Raw genomic sequence first — 17,989 nt, forward strand, 5'->3', positions numbered from 1 at the left:
GTGATCGGGGTTCTCTATACCGCACCACAATTCCTGCAGGAGTTCTGTATTGGCGAGGCATCTCTTGATCGAGTCCAAACAGACGCGCAACCGCAACAACCTCGCACGTTGTTGCCTTCACGTACTACGTGCTGAACGCACCACTAGCTGGCAGCAGTACACCTCCCGCAAGGAGGGTCACAGAATGGCGGGTGGCGTGATGCTTTTTGAGGAGGTGACGTCTGCTGATCGGCCGCGTCCTCACCAGGTAGGGTAATAGATGGATGGATGAATGGATGGATGATATGAGCGTATCCTTTGGAACGGGGCGGTGGGTTGCGCCACCAAGCTCTTGTACTAGGGTGATTCGGTGTCAGCGTCGCTTGTTATCAAGGCACCCCGCTGGGAAGCGGAGACAGGCAGCATCTGGTGGGCGCTTGCCGCAGACGAATCGACGATCTCACTGTCAGCCACATTGGAATGGTTTGGGGCACATTGTAGTTGGGCGCTGCCATTCTTCTACTTTTACGGGGAGGTGGTGGAAGTGGCTGAAAGAAAGAAGAAAAACGGTAACTGTCTCGCGCGGGTGGTAGACATACAAGTCTGCTGTCTGCAAAACTGTTGGGGTGTACAGATGTGACTCTTGCATACGACTCCTCTGTGGTTACATTGATGCCTGGAGCTCCGCTGGAACGATATAAATTCACCTCAACCGCCAACCTTTACGGGGAGACGTGTGGCGAGGGGTTATGTGGCCTTTCACTTCATGGAGGAAAGAAAATGTGTGCAGTGAAAATGGCGAGATGGAGCATGACGTCAGGTAGCTGTGGCCTCGTCAAGCCAACGTCCCCTGCCACCGTCCCTCGATCCTTTCTTTCGCAGCCCCTCTGCGCGTTGACACTTGGGGAAATAGGCCTTCCATGACTGCCAGGCCTCCCGAGGCTTTTATCGGGAGGCCTGCGTAGTCATGGAAGGCCTCCCGCCTTTATTTATCGCCCTTAGACTTTACACGGAACCTCACGGCGACGGCACAAATGCGACTGGAGTGTCCATATAATTGCTATCGCAATAACTCTAGGATAGGAATAAACTTTATTTATCCAGCAGCAATAACTCTACTACTACTACTACTAATAATAATAATAAAGTTGCAACTTCGCTGTGGAAGTTCAGCGTTCTTAGAGTGGCTCATACCCATATAGGAACGTTGGTGGTTGCGGTGAATACGAAGCTATTTGTGATTGCGTATGTCGTGATTTGTGTGCTCACACGTATATATTTCGCCGATCTTGAACGCTTCCCAAGAGTTTTAGCGAAGTGAGTCCTCGCCAGTGGCGTAGCCAGGAATTTTGTTCGGGGGGGGCTACGCCACTGGCCCAATATATATATATATATATATATATATATATATATATATATATATATATATATATATATATATATATATATATATATATATATATATATATATATGTAGCTGCACGTTTTTCCCTGCAACCACTTCAGCAAATTTGAGGAGGTTTGTGGCATTTAAAAGACTACTGGCTTCGAATTTTTCATTTAGGAGGTCAATTATTTATTAAAAATTGGCCAAAATTGAAAATTTTCAGAAAACGAAACTATCAAGTTTAAAACTCCGTGACTCAACAATGAAAAGTGATAACACAATTCTGTGAATTGCATCTAATAGTACATCTACAGCGGACAAAATAAATATGTTACACATGAATCTCAAAAAAATTTAGTATTGTGGAAATACGGCTTTTGCAGAACCCTTGTACACAACGTAACCAATTAACGTAAGATACAAATTGACACAGCAAACTTGTCCGCTTTGACTGTTATAATAAATGCCGTTTACAGAACCACAATATCTGTTCTTCATGCATAGCTATTAGTTTGTAAACGCCGTGCTTCTATTTTTTCAAACTTTCGAATCTTCCAAAATATTTTAAACGAAATTCAGGCCCTAAATCGAAGTTCTGTTTGCAACAGACACTAGGATTTAACTTTCTCTCTCAAATGCAACCAATTTCAATAAAAGCGATTAGCAGGATTATCTCAGAAAAGCGTTTCTGCGTTTTACAAGTATTTGAATAGGCCGCGTCGGATTGGGCCCGAGCTAAAGCTTCCTCTTAAACAATTTATCGAGGGATCAAATACATGAATAATAACTGCATTGTCATTGCCAAAGATGCTGCAAACGAATTCTTGAAAGCTACGCTCTGTAAATACAAGTAAAATATGTATTTTTTTCATAAAATATTATACTCGTATGTGCCAAAAATTGTGCCCAACATAACTGACGTCAATGCGTCCATGTTTTTTGTCTATTTATTAAGTAAAGAAAATATCAAACGAACTGTAGAACTATATCAGTTCGAAACCAGGAAAGCAGCGCATGCCGCTAATATGAAAAATTAAAAGGCAATGAACTGAACAAGTTGAGGACAAATATCTTAATGAAACTTTGTCATTCAAGAACCGTGCTTACATTCTTGTATATATGCAATGGCCAGTGAAAAATCTCAATGACGCTGTCGTTTGCTGCATTGTATTACGCAGGAGTAGCTGTCCCTTGTCGTGTATCGTGAGTAATTGCACCGAAGTTATAGTCGCGACAGAGAGCACGTATAAAAAGCAGTTCTGCAAGATATATGAGGGCAAGTCAAATGAATGAGCCAACAACGGGGTACTTTATTTCAAAGTAGTCTTCATGAGAATTTAGACATTTGTCCTATTGACTAACGAATTGCGTGATTCCCGTCTTATAAAACTCCTTGGGTTGCTGCTTCAAAAAGTCTGTATCTGGTTCCCTTGAGCTGTTTTTTCGGTTGCCCCAAAATGTAGAAGTCGCAAGGTGACAGGTCTGAGCTGTATGGCGGATGTTGCAGCGTTTCCCACTTGAACTTTGCCAGTTTTGTATTAACCACATAAGCGACGTGGGGACAGGCATTGTCGTGGAGCAAGATGACCCCATTCGTCAATTTTCCACGTTGTTCGTTCTTGATTGCGACACGCTGCCGTTCTGGCGTTTCACAATATCGGAAACAATTGATAGCCTGTCAAGATTTAGCAAATTCTATCAGTAATGGACCCTGTCGATCGAAAAAAAAAAGTCAACAACACCTTTCCAGCGGAAATGATGGCCTTTACGTTCTTTGGGCGTGGTAAATTCGAATGTTTCCGCTGTAAGCTTTGCCGTCGTGTTTCAGGCTCGTAGTAGTGGCACCAAGGTTCGTCCCCGATCACAGTTGCAAACAAGAAGTCGCCATGCTCATTGTGATACCCGATCAGATGAGTCAAGGCAGCGCGAAACTTCTTCGTCTTCTCGCGATGGATAAAAATCTTGGGGATCCATTGCGCACCAAAGAGCCGATAGCCGAGAAGCTCATGAATTATGGCGTGAACCGAACCGTGACTGATGTTCAGACGGTCTGCCAGTTCATCGATGCTTATCCTCTGTTCTTGTTTCATCAGCTCATAAACCTTTGAAATTGTGTGGGGGGTGATTGCACGATGGTTTTGGCCCGGTCTTGGAATGTCTTTGCAACGTCCTTTGAACCGTTTGCTCCAACGATTCACAGTGGTCAATGAAATGCAGTGTTCAACGTACACGGCAGTCATATGGTGATTAATTTCTGTTTTGGAAACACCTTCAGCTGTCAAAAACTTCGCGACACCGAGTTGTTCAACTTTTGAAGTGTCCATTATGTGACGCAACCATATTCAACCCAGTGTATGAGAGCATTAAAGAACATTTATCTTCACACCTGCGTGTCACTTTTGTAAATGAGACATGCCGTTCTCCTACGCGCATGCCTCGCAGATAATGAACCGAACCATTATTGCGTGGTTAGGGTAGGCTCACTTTCATTTGACTCGCCCTCGTACATTAGAAATGCAAAGATACAATGGGATATGCAAATGAGAAAATACTGCTTGATAAAGGACAAAAAAGTGTCACTGGAAGCAAAGTTCACTGCATGTATACACAAAACCTCGCAACAAGATATTTAAGTATACGTATAAGTCTCCAATGAGTCTATGTATGTAACTGTATAAGTTAACTGTATATAATGCGTCTAATAACTGTATAACTGTAATAACTGTATAATGCGTACATAATACTGTAATAAAGAAGTAACTGTATATAATGCGTCAAACAAGGCAAATAAACATGTTGCACAATCATAGATTCACAGAATCCTAGATTCCGCCCCCATTCCATCCACTCCCCCCGATGTATTGCGCGCGACGGAAGGCGGCGCGCTTGCTCCCCGCTTTTCTCCTTTGCGCACACAAGACTGAGCCACCATCGTCGGCTCACCCATTCCACCTCCCCTCCTACGCTTTCACTCGCACATACAGCATGCAGCGCGTGGTCACGATGTTATCACCCTTGGACTTTATACGAAACATGAGGGCGATGGCAGGAATGCGCCTGGAGTGTCCATATAATTGCTTTCGCAATAATATAATAAACGTATCCGGCAACTGAAGCGTCCCGTCGCCCATTACTTTCCGCAAAAGAAGTATCAAAATCGAACTTTCACCATGCGACAATTCGCTGCGCCGCAACAATGTATTTTTTTTCTGTGAGGCGGAGGCACCGAAAGGAAAAAGAAACGCATAGGAAAGTATCTTGGCCAGAATCTAATGCCTACTTCGGGCACCTAATGGGGCTATGGAAGGAATACCGAAGAAAACATGAGACGCTTGGTCCACTGAGAACCATACGCATACTGCTCAGTATCCTACAGCGGAGAAAGAAGACCTTCCGGAAAGGTTCCGCTCAAGGAATGCGGTGCAATCCTTCGAGTTCCCACAGTGATGGCGGCGAGCGACCATTGTTTTTTTTTTCTCGTCTGCTAGCCAGAAGACATCCAAAACTCTGTTCGGTGAAAATCCACTCGGCCAGAGCAAACCGAACTCGCACCAAAGTGTACCGCACGGTGGTCGGGGCCATACGAGAAAAACGTATGCGCTCTGGTTGGCTTTGGCAGCCCGCGGTTAGGGTAGCGAGAACAAAAAAAAATCGAAGAGGCTCAATGTGTCCTCGCGAATAAAAGTCAAAGTAGAAAAAATAAATAAGAACGTATTTACTTTGGCTGGCTTGAGTGTCTTGACATGGATGTTCTGGCGTAGGTTAAAAAAAAATGTTTATATTTTTTTATGTGACATGACGGCACAAATGAACCACCCCAACGCTTCGTCTCATTGGACCTCGCTGCCTGTTTGTCAACTCGTCTGCTAGTGTGTTGATTTGGCTTGTCTCGTTGTATGTTCCGATGTAAGACCTTAGAAAAGTGAATAGACATTTGGCGTCAAATGTTTATAACAACATTAAACGCACAAAGTTCCGCAATTGAAAATCTAAAGCACAACTTTGGAAATGTCAATGCACCTTTCACATCAAGAGCTTATGAGATTTATACCCATAAAGTTTCGCAATTGATATCCATGCGCTCCACAGATTCCATGGCCTCAGTGAGATGCCGCGGCGAGCCCGCTCACCATCAAAGCGCCCTCGAAACTTCGTGCTCGGATGGGACTGCTTGGCGTTATGTGACTTCCGGTGAATGGGCATTGCCACGAAATCCAGCCCGAGTTTGCAATCTTCGCGGTTAAATGTCTTTTCGAGCGTCAAAAAGACATTATAGACAAAATCCAGAGTGATTTCCGGCGCCGGAGGTCACTTCGGTCGGCGGTGCATGGACAGCACGAAAAAATTTCGGGGGGGGGCTGAAGCCCCATAAGCCCCCCCCCTGGCTACGCCCCTGGTCCTCGCTTACGGGAAAACCTTGCCGACTTCGTTACTGCAGCTAATCTTAGCTAATTATTACCTGCGAATGATGATTATCATTAGGAACCTGGAAACATATAATCGCAAAAACGGAACAATCGCAGTTGACAAGGCTGACCGCGTTACGTGTAACTTAAGCGTCACTTACCATCACCGCTTAGAAGTAACCTCTAATCGCCGTTTATACAAACCTGGTTGAAGGCCACTGAGGGGATTCGAGGCAGCCACCTAAATACTGAGAACTCACCGAGCGTATGAATTCCCGCGGCGAAGTGCAACGCCATGCTTCGGCGATTACACAGCAACTTGTTATTGAAGAGGAAGCCACGAGATGTGCTCTGGAGGTCACCACTGCGTTCGACTCACACTCACTCACGAGTACACAAACTGTTCCACACGCGTTTCAAAAGAATGACTAACTGTTTGATTACTTAGCGTTGGGAAAACTGTTTACGGCAATTAGAACTGTTCGCCGCTTCTTCCCGTGTATGCGTGAGTACGCGCGGGAGAGAGTGAGTGCCGGTGAGTTTGGATTTGATCGTGGACAAGAGTGAATGCCGCTTGCGTGAGTACGAAGAGAGGTCAGCGACGGCGATTTTGAACATGGAGGTGAAGTACATTGTCTGCGAAAATAATGGTGAGCGAGCTAGCACGAGTCGGTATCGGCTTATTCTATGGACCTATATGGCTTCTCAAGCTTCCTTATAATCTACCAAGTTAGGCTCGCGAATTATTATTGATAGAAAGCAGTGATTCATGCTCAGTGGCTTTCACGCGTTTTCCTAATTTTCTTTTTACTGCTTATTTGTTTTTTTCCGACGTTACACCCTATTCATCCGGAGTTGTATGCCAGGCATTTCGCTAGGCTAGCGTCTCCAGCTGCGCTTAAAGTGCTTCTCTGTCCATCTCTCATTTAAGTGCTGATGCTAATTGTGCATTCCCTTATAGCGCTACGTTATTGTGAACGTGATAAAATCAGGGAAGCTCACTTCCCACAAAGGTGATTCTACAAAAAAAAATAATAAAAGAAGTAGACTTTCTTTCTGATGAAGTAGCTGTATGCGAAGTTGCGATGTTTCAAATAAATATGATCGATTAGCGTGCTACGCACCTGTCCGTACTCATTTATAACAAGGGATACTGTCAAGCAGTTATTGTATCGTGCGAAGTTATAAAACTACTTACCAGCCGAAGAACACTGAGTATGGTGGTGAATACGGAGGACTTACTTCGGTGAGACGGTCGAGTGATGAGCCAGCTTCTAATTTAAGCGATTACATACTAGCGGATACATGTATGGGAACACCGGCATACGTAGACGTATGTGGGAACACCAACACTAGCGGCAACATCTCGCGGCACTGTGATCCATAACGCACAAGAGGCGTGCTAATGTTTCAGAGCTCTTTTTTATTTTGAAAAAGAAAATGAGAAAAGGTGGAAAGAGCGTCTACGCAAGTTATGTTTTTACGCCAGCGTATAGAACGAATACAGTCCATCGTCGCAATAGTGCTCGTATATTTGGGCCTCATGCTTCATCGTATACCCGTCTTTTCAGGCGTTTTTACTGCGCCATATACGAACAAGGCCGAACGACAAGCCTTGTCAATAAAGTTCTGCACCATACTGTGGGACACGTATCGTCACAAGATGTCGCTAGCAGCACTGCTACCCGCGTCTACGTCATCCGGTGTACCAGAACAGTGTACTAGACTACCGTCGTACCAGTACGCGTGTGCGTCGGTACGCCTCCACTTTACTAAATGGAATGGTGACCCTAAAAGTTATCGATGCCACGGAGGAAGAAACGAACCAGGAGGGAGCATTACGCAACACGATTAAAGCCAAGCGAACCGGCCCTACACGTGATGGCTACGTCAGACCCCGCGGTAGGTTTTAGTGCACCCGTTTTGCACGCCACTTGCATGCAGAGCTATACGGTACAGTGGCGTAGAATTTCTAGTGCACTCTATTTACGGCAGGGCAGACAAACTAGTGCGAATCGATTGAAAACGACCAGTACCCAAACACTCTCGGCCAATACGTTGAGTGTCATAAGTAACGCGTTGGGCCGGTACTGCGAGGGGAAAAAAAGCGAAGGGAATGGCTTCACGCAGAGTTCGCTTTCCAAGGCTAGCAGCGTAACGTAACGTGATATCACCTCCTGGTTTATTTATCTGCCTTCGTGCTCGAGGTTCACTGAAATCGTGTCGTCTGCACAGCGCATGCGCGAGAAGCGCGAACGGCGTTTGAAGATTACGTCCACCACGCATGCCGGCATGTGCACTGCAACCTCGTCGAAGGGAACTGATTGAATACCTGCGCTCGTTAAAAAAAAAGAAGAAAGAAAATTATGGGGTTTAACGTGCCAAAACCACTTTCTTATTATGAGGCACGCCGTAGTGGAGGGCTCCGGAAATTTCGACCACCTGGGGTTCTTTAACGTGCACCTAAATCTAAGTACACGGGTGTTTTCGCCCCCATCGAAATGCGGCCGCCGCGGCCGGGATTCAATCCCGCGACCTCGTGCTCAGCAGCCCAACACCATAGCCACTGAGCAACCAGGGCGGGTGCCTGTGGTCGTAGACGCCCGCTTCAGTGTAGGCAGGCCACAAGGAAACAACAATAAACAACCGAAGTTTCATGTTTTCTTTTTTAATTCCCGCTCAGCGTACAAAAATACGGAACCGCCAGTCTGCCGCTACGCGTCTGGCAACAACGCAGTGTCCTGGAGGCCGCTCTGGCAACATGCAGCTCCCGGGCCGGTCACGCCAGCTTTGGAAATAGAAGCGCGCGCTCGACCTTGGATGACGATGAGGAAGAAAAAAAAAAAAAAAAAACACAACTTCGATCGTCGCGGTCGCGCGCGCGCGTGCGTGTGAGTGCGCGACGTTGTTGTTGTTGTTGGTGGTGGTGGTGGTGGTACACTGCCGCGGTTACGGGACGGGGGTGTGGGGGTCGCACGAGAACAACAACGACGGCGACAACAACGACGGCGACGATTCAAAGAGAAGACAACCACTGTAGAGATAGAGCGGAAGCAACAACGACGTCGCGGCGAAAACTCCTCCGCCAGAGACGCTGCCTGTCTGTGTGTGTATATATAATAACGATTCGATGCACACAGATGCTTTTATAGAAAAACGGGACGGTTTGAGTTGTAGACGCTTCGCCGATGGTCATTTTGATTTGTGTGGAGGTGAACGTATGTGTGTGTCCGTAAGTGAGCGAGCGAGCGAGAACGGTGAGTGAGCTAGCGCATGCGCACGAGCGTGCCCGCGTGCGAGCGCGCGCGCGTGTGTGAGCATGTGGATGGGATGGTACCGCTTGCAACGGGTAGCGCATGGTTCGCGGTCATTTTTTGGAAGAAACGACACGAAAGAAGAGGGCTCGTAAGACTAGACAACGTTACAGGTGCCACTAAGCCTCATTTTCCGAAGGCAGTGCAAGACGTATGTGCAACCTTGTACAGCGCAAACGCGCTGCGGTAGGGTCCTGTTGTTTTTCGTGTGGTATTTTGTACGAGACATAGGTAAACGTTACCGCCAACTACTCGTACTACTGTTTTTCAATAAATGAATATCTTGCTTCCTTCATTTCTCTTCTGGATATAACGAATCCGTACTTAACGAAAACATTTAAAAAAATCTTAATTTCGTTATAGGTGAACTTGGGTATATCGAATTACCTGATATGTGGAACTATTTTTAGCACACAATAAGCTTGTTCGATATAACCTGGTTCGCCTGTGATCGGTTTGCAGATACCAAGTGATTACCTTTGTGAACAGCACCGACGCACAGTACAAAAAAAAATAATAACGGAACACATGCGCTGGACGTTTCTTTCTCGTCCTGTTATCGGCGTTGTGCACTGTGCTTCTGCCGTGCCATTTCTTCCAAAATGACCCTGTACAATCTAAGCCAAGTCCAACTCGAGCATCATTCGTGATAACCATCGCTACCACGTGTCCACGTAATCTCCGTCGCGATATTTTACTGCTGTCAACAGTATGCGACACATATAGATGAAAGCCGTACAGAAATAATATTCACTAAAAGAAACAACACGAAAACGACCGCACAGTTCTCGTATTGCGAAAGTCGCGAATCATTTTACGTTAGAGGTCCCATGTTCCAAAATACTGCTACACGCCCAAACGTGTCCAACGTTTCGGAGTCTACGAGTGTCGCGCCACCTGTGAAGGTAGGAATGAATCAAAAGTGAGCAAATACTTTCCGATGCCGCGGCGCCTCAAGCTAAGTCGTTGTCGTCTCACAGGTGGCGCGTACGTCTGTTAACTCCCCAAAACGTAGTGGCGGGTGAAGTCCTGCTACAGAAGCCAACACGCGCAACACGATTAACGAACTCCGGGGAGAAGGAAAACAAGAAGCCGTGCTGTAACATTGCCCACGTCTTCGGCGCGCCGCGTTGGAATGTCGAACGAGGGGGTAATTAAATAGATGTGTATAATATCACTGCTACTCTATGACGTTGGCGCGGAGTAACGCGCGATCTCTTTTCTCTCGCTCATCTTCATTGGGCTTTAGATTCGATACGATGTCGACTGCTCGAGACGAACCACCGCACCTGGAACGAGAGAACAAAACGTCGATGATGAGTTCTACGAAATCATCGTGATTATCAGCGTCAATAACATTCGAATATGTCTATTTAATTACAATGAATGAATGGCTGGATGAATGAGTGAATGCTTCCAGTTTTTCTTTCTGTACAGAAAAGATAAAAGCTGCAATTACCGCACCTTGACGAGTCAGCAGCTCAGTGGTGACAACCTCGTCACAACGGAGCGGAAACGCTCAATTGCTTCATATACATATTTCAATTGAATAAAACATTCATTCGACAAGGCGTGACAGTTTACGCATTGTGGAAGCATTCGTCGAGGCAAAAAGCAGAACCACACGCAAGTGCAAATGGCTCATGATTGATAATACATGTGAATGGCAACAAAAAGGTATTACATATCACTGCCGCCAAGGTGTAATCGATGACATTACTTCTACAATTGCCTTCTACTACCTTAGACATTCGTAGAGCCTGATGCGTTAAAAATCTCGAAGCAACGACGTGAAGTCTACAGCTCGCCCGGTTTAACGAACCTTTGAGCAAGACATGTGGCAAAATATGGCTATGTCAGGTTTCAGACCATGCGACGGGCGCTATCGGCATGTAAAGGGTTGCCGTTCCCATAAATGTACACAGGACACGCTCAACGGGCTTACGATGTATGGTAAGTGCATAAGAAGGTAAAAAGTATTTTTTTCTTTTGTCTTTGAATAAATATGTTGTTCGCATAACTGCTTTGAATATTACAGATTCAACGAAGTTCTCGATCTAACGAAGTAATCCGCTGGTCCCATTGACTCGTTTAAATTGAGGTTAACTGCAGTTCTTTCTTCGAAATAAAAAGTCGCGCAAACAATTCACAAATGTTTCCAGCGTTTCATGGTTGATTACAACTTCACAAGAAGCAGACGGCAGCCCTGTTGTTTTCGGCAGCGTTTACACTAGTACCACTGAATATTCTAGATATCCCTAATGTCTACTCCGTTGGTGTCCTCGTCTTGTTCCGTCCACGCTCAACATGTTCCATAATGATCATCATCAACCAGCCCAGCGCCATGTTGTGTAGCCACAAATACGTCGTTTACGAATACACCAATTTCACATTTTAATCTCGACTCGCAAGGACACAGCAAACGGGCATGACAGCAATTACCGCTCGCTTTCCGAACGCACAGAATTACGAAAATGTCAACGCGGGAATTCAGACTTAAGGCTCAACTCAAAAGGAGAGAATGGAATATTCCCAGCACTTGAGTCTACAACTTAAACAAAATAATAATAATAATAATAATAATAAAAGAATAAGTGCGACTCAAGTACTTTAAAGTACAAGGCAAATGGAAAGGTCTTCCAAGAAAACAGCATCACACCAACAGGAGCTCTTCTATACGGGCGCCCTCTAGCGTGCTTTCGAGGGGCAGTGACCGGAACAGCTCTCTCGGGGCTTACACAGTAGTGTATACGTCATGGCGAACGGATCACGAACCGGGTGGTACCGGATGGCATTGGCGATTCAGAGAAGATCCGCATTAAGGAACGAGCCCGGAACGAACGGCGCGCTGCAGAGAAATGGGATTTAATCTCGCTAAAGGTCATATATATATATATATATATATATATATATATATATATATATATATATATATATATATATATATATATATATATATACGTATATATACGTATATATATACGTATACGGTCGGCGAACATAAATTGCGCCACCGTGTTCACGTTCGTGTTCTGCTTTTACTTTCGTGAGCAAGCAGACGACAAAGAGAAGCAGAAAACAAAGCAGAAGGCGAGCAGAAGACAAGCAGAAGATAAGCAGACGCGAAATAAAGCGAAGAGACGGCAAACTAGATTGTAGGGCAGAGATAACGAAACAGAAAATGGGGCGAAAGAGGAAAAAATAAGCTAATTTCGCAGCTCGGGACGCGATTAAAGCGTGGCTCTCCTCTCTGTCCTCTGATAAAATGTCTGTTGCGTCGCGATCGTGTACCACACAGACGCCGGCGCAAGGACGCTGTGAAAGCGAACTATAAGGAATAGAAAAACAAAAATAAAAGGAAGAGAGAAAACAATTCCGAGCGAATGACAAGTACGACGCTGGACCACGGCCGAATGTGGCCTGGTAAAAACGAAAGGGCACAGGGGGCAATAAAATGAAAAAAAGAAAGAAAACCGAACTGCGGAGCGGGGAAAAATAAGAGTGGGTGACAAACCGTGGTTCCGCGAATGAGAAGATTAAACCGACGAGACACAGGGGACACGGCCTGGGGAGGGAAGGCCGTGTAATGAAAGAGCTTTATTTCGCGACTTTTGTTTTGTTTCCTTTGGCATTTGTCGCATACACCACACTGTCTCGGCCTTCCGAAAGAAAAAGAAAGTAAGGGTGATGTGGTGATGGTTAAGCGAGAGACAAGCACTGCCGGCGACAGGACTGGGTGAACGCGGCGAAGCCATCAAACAATAAGCAAATACTCGCGCAGAACCGCGGCAGCTGAACCAGGCTACGCGTGGAATGAGCGGACGGGCGAATATGCGCGGCCTCGTCGAAAAATTAGAACGGCGACACGAGGCCAAAAGGAATTATCTCTCTTCACGAAAGAAAGGAAACAAGGAGGAAAGGAAATGGCGAATGAATGAATGTATTGAAAGAGGGAAGGCAGGAATGAAGGAATGAATGATTAATCAGCAAATAAAGGTCGAAGGGAATAAAATGGGAAGGAGAGAAGGTGAGGAAATTAAGGGGGACGGAGGGATCAAAGAAGGGACGAAGAAGATGAACTAAGAAAAGAAAGAAGGAAGGAGATGCGCGGGGAATCCGGAGGGAAGCAAGGGAGAAACGGAAAAGAGGGAAGAATGAAACAAAAGGTAAGCACGAGGAGCATAATAGCGGAAGGAAAATAACTGAATGAGCGAATGAGAAAAAAATATAATAAACGCAGTACGGAAGAAAGATGCAACGAAGGAGAATTAAAAGAAATTATGAATGAAAGAAATGAGTATTGGAAGTAGAGAGGAAGTGAACGATGGAGAAGGGAAAGGGAAGAATATGAACTTAAGAAAGAGGGATGGAACCGTACGAGGAAGGCGAGAAAAAAGAAGCAAACCAAGGAGGAAGAGAAACAAATGCAAGTAAGGATCCAAGGAAATGATGGGGATGAATGGAAGAGGGGGAAAGTAAAAGGAAACGAATAAGGAAGAGTAGATGCACGAATGAGGAATGAGCAACAGGAGCATAGGGAATGAATGAATGGATCAATCAATCAATGAAGAAAGAATAAAGGAATTAAATGAGCGAAGGAAGTCGTGAGGAAGCATGTGGAAAGAGAGAAGAAAGTTAAGGGGAAGAAGAAAGAGGAAAGGGATAGACGGTCCCCACACAGGTTTTGTGAGGGACTGCCCTGGTCAGCCCATATATATCCGTCTGCCGCCACGTCCACCCACTGCGCTGTTCTTTATTTCGCTCTCCCGCAAAACGCACCGCGCGAACCCTTTCTCTGGTGATGTCGCGTGTTTCCACACAGGGCCGGACATCGTAAGGGAATGGGGGGGGGACGTGGGAAAGGGGAACGGACACGACTGGCGCTCGATTCGAAATCAATACGAAACCGCCTCGGCTGTTAGAAAACTCGGGGCGGTTGATCTACGATCGTCAGATACCGCAGTCCCCAACCAAGCAAGCCCGCGCACGACGGGCTGTCGATGGATGGACGGGACGGACACACGGACGGACAGACACACCAGCCACTAGGGGCCCGCTTTTGACGTTCGGGGCGGAGGGGGGGGAGGGGCATTGGAAAGGGGAAAGGCTACAGGGAAGCCAGATCCGTCGAGGCACGCATTTTGACATTACTTGGCCCCACGCACTATATATTTCAGTCCTTGTTAAGAGATGTCTCCTTTGCTGCTGCTGCTGCGCAGAGAACCCGCGCGTCCGCATTTTGTGTCCTTTGCTTTCCGAAACGGAGAAAGCCGACACGAGAAGAGGTGGAGGCGAGGGAGGTTTCATATTTTTGTGATGGAGCGACGGTAGCGGCCCCGCTGACCGTTTCTAGTACGACTCCCTTTTACCCCATTTCTTTCCCTTTTCTTCTTCTTTCCTCCCCTTCATCTAATCTTGCGTTCCCTTTGTCGTCTGCCCAATCGTGCGGGGCGCAGTTACGACATTTGCGCCCCCATCCGCACACCCCCCCCCCCCTTCCCCCCTCCTCACTGCGCTGCCACCCTTACCGCCTTCGCTAACAGCTTTGCGGACGCGTTAGGGTGGGCTTGCGAGATGACAGAGAGGAAAGGGAGGTCGACTACTGCGCTCGCGCCATTGCTTCTGTCCATTTGTCCGAGCTCGGTTTCCCCTCACAGACAGACTGGCCCCTTTCATCGTACCTTGCACTGTCAGATTTTCTTTTTCGCTTCTCGGAGACTTCCGTACAGTCGTTCTGTTTCATTCCCTCAAATTCTTTCGAGGACTTCGTCGTTACTCCCTCGAAAATTCTTCACTCAGTTAGGTTCTCGCGTCGAACAATTATAGAAGTGACGAAGAGGACGAACGAAGAAGGCCCGTCACGTATGAGAAGCTGCCCAGTCTTCCTCACTTTTATATATTCACGCTTGTGCGCCTAGTATATGAGCGTGTGTCTGTATTTCATCCGCCCTCCGTCGTGAATTTTGCACGCACGCACACACACACGCACAAAATAAAAAGCAAGCTTTCAGTGGCCTCCCGGATAGTATGCGAAGTATGTGTAATAGGTCAACCCGACGCCCAGCTCGGATGGAAGTTCTGAGGTTTCCCAACGCTTTTGGACACTCTCCTTCAGTTCAAGCTGAGACGGGCGGCAACAACGTCAAAAAGTTTGAAGACACGCGGGTTTGAGAGAGAGAGAAGAAAAAAGAAAACTCAACTGATAAATACATAAAGTGATGCGAGAGAAAAAGAGTATTCGCGAGGTGGGAGGTACGATTTCAATAGGATATCCAGAGACGAGCTTTGTGAAGAGTAGCCTTTCGCGTTGCGCCGCTGGATAGAGAGGCCCCGGGAAGAATCTAAATGCCAAGTGGGGGAGACGTCTGGCCCAATCGGCTTACAGACGAAGCCAGTTCTTACGCATTTCTGTTTATTTCCTTCTTTTTGTCATCTGTTTCTATTTTCACGAACGAAGAAAAGGGTTTGGTGCATTACAGGACAGAGGGGGGCGACGAAGCGAGTTGGTGTGGTGTCGGAGCCCGATTACACGTGAAAAAAAAAAAAAAAGAAGAAGAGAAAAAGGATGGTTCGGCGGAAAGCGGGCTAAAGCTGGGCTACGTGAAGAAAAATGGCCTCACACCACCGGAGACGGCGCAGTGACGAAGGCAGGAAGGAAGTCATGCTCCGCCTCGACATTTCTGTGCAGTGTGGGAAAAGCTATAACCGGCCGGGTGTCTCAAACTGTGAGGAGGACTTGGACACTGCGTGCAGTGAATCCGTGCGTGGTAATCCTCTTCCTGCTTAGCACGAATCGTGCACCAAGGGATTAGCGACATACTTGGAGGAGCTGCTTATTTTCTCAAGTAGTGTACTATAGTAAATTCAGTTCTCGCGGGTTCTCACTCTTTCCCTGCGAAGCACGGACATTGGCTCTTTCGACGGCGTGCATTCAACCTGCTTCTAGTTGTTGGCACTGTAAAGCGAACAGTGTCAAGCATGCAGTAGTATGTTTACATGAACTCGACGCGATAGGGTCGAATCGGAAGTCGAACTGACCCAACCCGACCCGACTGCGGTCACGTGCGTCTTGCACGACGGGTTGGCCGAGTCAACTCACTCCTTACAGGCGGGTTGACAGAATTCGCCTCGACGTCCACTCGATCCCGACACGCTAGCGTTTACACGAATCCTGTGAGCCGACTCGACCCGGTTTTACCGGGTTCATATAAACGCAGCATGTTCTGCCCCCTCGTTCACACTGTAAAGAGATCAGAGTTTGTTTGAAGGAAGACAGAGAGGTCTGCCTTTGCTGGCGCGCTCTAGAATAGTGCTACTCCGCACAAGGGGAGAGGGAACGGGTACATGAAGGTGTGATGAGGGATGGCGATGACGTAGAAGAAGGGATGTACAACGGTGAAGCCCACGCACTACAGCATCTTCTCTGCGTGTTTTTGTTGAAATTTCATTTAAATTAGTGACCCCGGCAGCCAAAATGTGGAACTCGGATGACATTCTTGAATGACATTTTCTGACTTTTTTTTTTGTTTGACGATGATCGAAATGTTGAACTTCTCACTGTAAAGCAACGCCAAAGTGCCAACAAGGTGGACAGAGTGACGAGATTTGGAAATCTGCAGGCACATAAGGCGGGTCTTGCTGGACGGCGGGCTAAACTGGGGATCTTTGACAGTGCTAAGCGTAACCAGGAATTTCGTTTCGGGGAGGTACACAAATATTTCAGGAGGGAGGGGGGAAGGTGGTCGCTCCCTGCGTGCCTATGCCCCGCCCTCCGTGGCAACGGCCCTGGCCTCTACACTGATAACGACGACAATGACGACAACTACGGACGCCAACCGTCCAACCCCTTGGAATGAGCCATTCTCCTGCTTTTAGATCCTGGTCGTGGCACCCACGCGACACGTAGAATTCGCTTCAATGCGTGCAACTATATAGTGAGGCGGAGTGCGTATGAGCCAAAGGAACGATGCGAGAGACCCCGAGAGGAAAAAGGAAAGAAGGAGTGTGCGTGCGTGAGAGAGATAGAGAGAGAGATAGAGAGAGAGAGAGAACCGGGTCCGAAGAGGAGTTGACGGCGGCGACGATGGTGTCTCGGCGAAGCAGTGCGGCGTAGCAGGGCTACGACAACGAGGTGGTCCGTCGTCGCCAACGCGATGACAGAGTTGATATCGCTCTTCCGTCGCCACGGCCCGCCACTGATGACCGAAAACTGTCGGAAACGGGGCCAATGAAGAGAACCCGGGGGAGGGTATGGGGGAGGGGCGGGGGCGTAGGTGACGAGAAGGGATGCGCTGATTCGAAGCCAGCGCGGGGGGTCCCGGTTCGGGAAAGAACAAGATGAACGACTCCACATATACCGCAACTAGGGAAGACGACGCGATGAGGTTCGTAGCGCGGATCTCCGGCGAAGTCGTTGTCGTCGTAGGTTTCTCGGCAAATTGGGAAACGCCGCGCGCGCGCACGGTCCGGAAAAAACGCATTTGCTGGCCGTCGCTCTCGCGCCAGGTCGTCGGCGTTGCGACAAGTATAAAGTGTGTTATACGGGGTGACAAATTTTACGTCGTCGGCATCGCCACGACCCGCGCGAGCGAGCCTGACCACCACGCTGTCCCTTGGGTCGTAACGAAGTTACCGTTCCTCTCTCTCTCTCTCTCTCTACTGCGTTTTTGTTCGTTGTTGCCAACACTGGAAATCACGGTTTCGGTAGGATATACGCCGGCCAGCGATGAGTTGTGCGGCCGGGAAGCGGACCGACGCATCGCAGACGACTGAGGAGGAAATGCGTGCTGAGAGCACGACGTCATTTGCGAGGGCCGACGTTCACATATATATACGCTGCTATACGTTCTCCCCGCCTTTCCTTTGCCTTTTGTCTCCATCTGATACGTTTGACTGGCCGTGGA

At 47.4% G+C, this 17,989-nt stretch overlaps 1 protein-coding gene across 2 annotated transcripts in view; it reads right to left on the reverse strand.

The window, feature by feature from the left end:
• Positions 1-8,424: 8,424 nt before the first annotated feature.
• LOC135917290 (phospholipid phosphatase 3-like) overlaps positions 8,425-17,989 on the reverse strand; it is a 44,580-nt gene continuing 35,015 nt past the window's right edge. For both annotated transcript variants that reach the window (XM_065450842.1, XM_065450843.1), the window contains exon 7: positions 8,425-10,375. In XM_065450842.1, the coding sequence (XP_065306914.1) occupies positions 10,322-10,375 (54 nt within the window). In that variant the 3' untranslated portion in view covers positions 8,425-10,321. The remainder of the gene's footprint in view (positions 10,376-17,989) is intronic.

Source organism: Dermacentor albipictus, chromosome 9 (assembly GCF_038994185.2).
Source record: "Dermacentor albipictus isolate Rhodes 1998 colony chromosome 9, USDA_Dalb.pri_finalv2, whole genome shotgun sequence".
Lineage (NCBI taxonomy): Eukaryota > Metazoa > Arthropoda > Arachnida > Ixodida > Ixodidae > Dermacentor > Dermacentor albipictus.